Source organism: Phalaenopsis equestris, unplaced genomic scaffold (genome assembly GCF_001263595.1).
Source record: "Phalaenopsis equestris unplaced genomic scaffold, ASM126359v1 Scaffold204355, whole genome shotgun sequence".
Classification (NCBI taxonomy): Eukaryota; Viridiplantae; Streptophyta; class Magnoliopsida; order Asparagales; family Orchidaceae; genus Phalaenopsis; species Phalaenopsis equestris.
Window position 1 is genome coordinate 1 of NW_018223917.1, and position 2,522 is coordinate 2,522.

General features: G+C 36.6%; 1 protein-coding gene across 1 annotated transcript; it reads left to right on the top strand.

Annotated features, from left to right (window-relative positions):
- Nucleotides 1-69: 69 nt before the first annotated feature.
- LOC110036254 (MACPF domain-containing protein At1g14780-like) lies at nucleotides 70-2,518 on the top strand (the record flags this gene model as incomplete). Its single annotated transcript, XM_020740658.1, has 4 exons — nucleotides 70-274; nucleotides 499-573; nucleotides 848-1,031; nucleotides 2,145-2,518. Coding segments are annotated over 4 exons (838 nt in total), but the record flags the coding sequence as incomplete, so codon positions are not given.
- Between the last annotated feature and the right edge of the window lie 4 nt (nucleotides 2,519-2,522).

A 2,522-nucleotide genomic window follows, 5' to 3' on the forward strand; every position in this document is an offset into this window, starting at 1 on the left:
ATATATATATAGTTGAAAGTTCATCTTAAGAATGTAATAAAAATGTATATATTTGAATGTATGATGCAGGTTTATTGAGAATTATGGAACTCATATAATAGTGGGATTGAGTGTGGGAGGGCAGGATGTGGTTTATGTGAGGCAGGATCAGTCTTCTGATTTGTCTTCTTCTGAGCTGAAGCAGAATTTGGGCCAGCTTGGAGATCAGCTCTTCACAGGCACCTGTGCTCTCCCTCCTCTTCACTACAGGTCCAAGGACTACAACAAGCCCAAGGTAATTCAATTCACTTAAAACATTTTTTATTTTTGCATTTGAATTAAGATGCAGATAGAAGATTGAATTACTGAAGTTGTAGTGTGGCTCAGTAGTTATTTAATTTTAAAAAGTGAGCAACGGCTAATATTTAGTTGCAGCGTTGATTATAATTGAAAAGTTGAAGGATTTGGGGAAGTGCTCTTTAAATTAACAATCAAAATGGATGTTTTGGGCTTTTGCAGATTTCGGAGGCTTTCAATGTATTTGACCTGCAGCCACTGATGATGGATGGCTTCACCAATGTTTCATGCAAAAATGTGAGTTTTCCCATACTTGTCTGAATCAAAATAAATAAATGAACAATTAAATAGAGTTTTAAATAAATGACTCAGGCAGATCTCACTGAAAGCTATCATATAGTAACAAAAATGAATCTAAATTATCAGATAAAACAGAATAATCGGGTAAAAACAAAGGTTATGAATGAAAGACAAAAAATTGAAAATGAAAAAAACTGAAATGCAAATGTTAAGTGTATGTTTCAGGGCTTACACCTCCGATTTTGGTCTTCATTTTCTCTGCATGTTTCAGGGCTTAACAGTTGTCTGCTCGAGAAGAGGAGGAGATACTTCAGCAAGCAGCCACTATGAATGGCTTCTCACCGTGCCTTCCATGCCGGACATCATCAACTTCACTTTTGTGCCCATAACCTCACTCATGAAGGGCGTGGCTGGCGCTGGCTTCTTGGCCCATGCCATCAATTTATACCTCCGATGTATGTATAATCCTTCTAAGAATAAAAGCAAGGAATATTGAAACCCAAACATTAAAGAAATTTTAAGATTATAAATGAATCGAGTCAAGTTGAACATATTAGTTCTTTTGTTTTCTCATTATGAAATAGGAAGATTCACATACATACCACTCAATTCCTATTTATTTACATATCTAACAACTGAATTTCATTCTTTACATGTATACCACCTTTTCATATGTATAAAAATGTGTACTTTACATTTTAAAAGTTAAAAATGTGGTATTTTTGATATGATATATGAAAGATTTCGGTGGTGGCATGATGTACAAAGCATAGTGTAAGTGTTAAATATGTAAATGCATAGGAATTGGGTGGCAGATATGATATATGAAAGATTTCGGTGGCATGATGTACAAAGCATAGTGTAGGTGTTAAATATGTAAATGCATAGGAATTGGGTGGCAAGTATGTAAATGCCCCTATGGAATATTAAACTAAAATTTAAGAAATTATTAAAATTGTAAACGAATTGAGTCCAGTGGAACATTACTCTCTTCATGCTAGATCTTTTGTTTTCCCATTAACAAGTAGGAAGTTTTACATACATACCACTCAACTCCTATACTTCAATTTTTACATGTATACCACCTTTCATTTGCATAAAATGTATTTTACTTTTTTTCTAAGTTGTTCAGGTGATATTTTCTTATGTGATATGAAAGTTTAGGTGATATAGATGTAAAAAACAAAGTTTAGGTGTTAGATATGTAAATCCATAGGAATAAGGTGGTAGTACGTAAATGCCCTAAATAAGTATTAGGGAAATTTATATACATACATACCACACAACTCTTACTTATATAAATATCTAACGCCTAAAAAATTCATATTTAGACTTACACAACACATTGGTGTCATAAAACTATTCATGAAAAAAATGTATTTCATAAGAGTTGTATGGTATGAATGTAAATATGAATATTTACAAGGTCTTACATATGAAACTATATAGAAATTATGTGAATGTATGCAAATGCCGTTATGCCCCTAAAGTATTAAAAACACTCCCTTCCATACTTCCATCAATATAAGCTGCACACTAAAACCTTCTCCATTCTTAATTATTACCAGATAAACCTCCATTATCCGAGCTTCAACACTTCCTAGAGTTTCAATCCCACAGATCCTGGGCTCCGCTCCTCAACGACCACCCACTCGGCCCCAGCTCCAACCGCTCCAAATCCTCCTCCTCCCTTCAACTAGCTCTGATTGGCCCCAAGCTCCGCATCAACACCACCCCTGTCATCATCTCCCACTCCCAACCAGTCACCGGAATGCGTCTCCACCTTGAAGGCAAGCACACAAACTGCCTTGCCATCCATCTCCAGCACCTCTCCACCACTCCCACCCTCTTCACCTCCCCCTCCACCACCACCCTCCGTTGGCAAGATTCAGCCACCGCCGCCGCGGGTAATGACAACTACTACGAGCCTTTAGACTGGCGGCGGG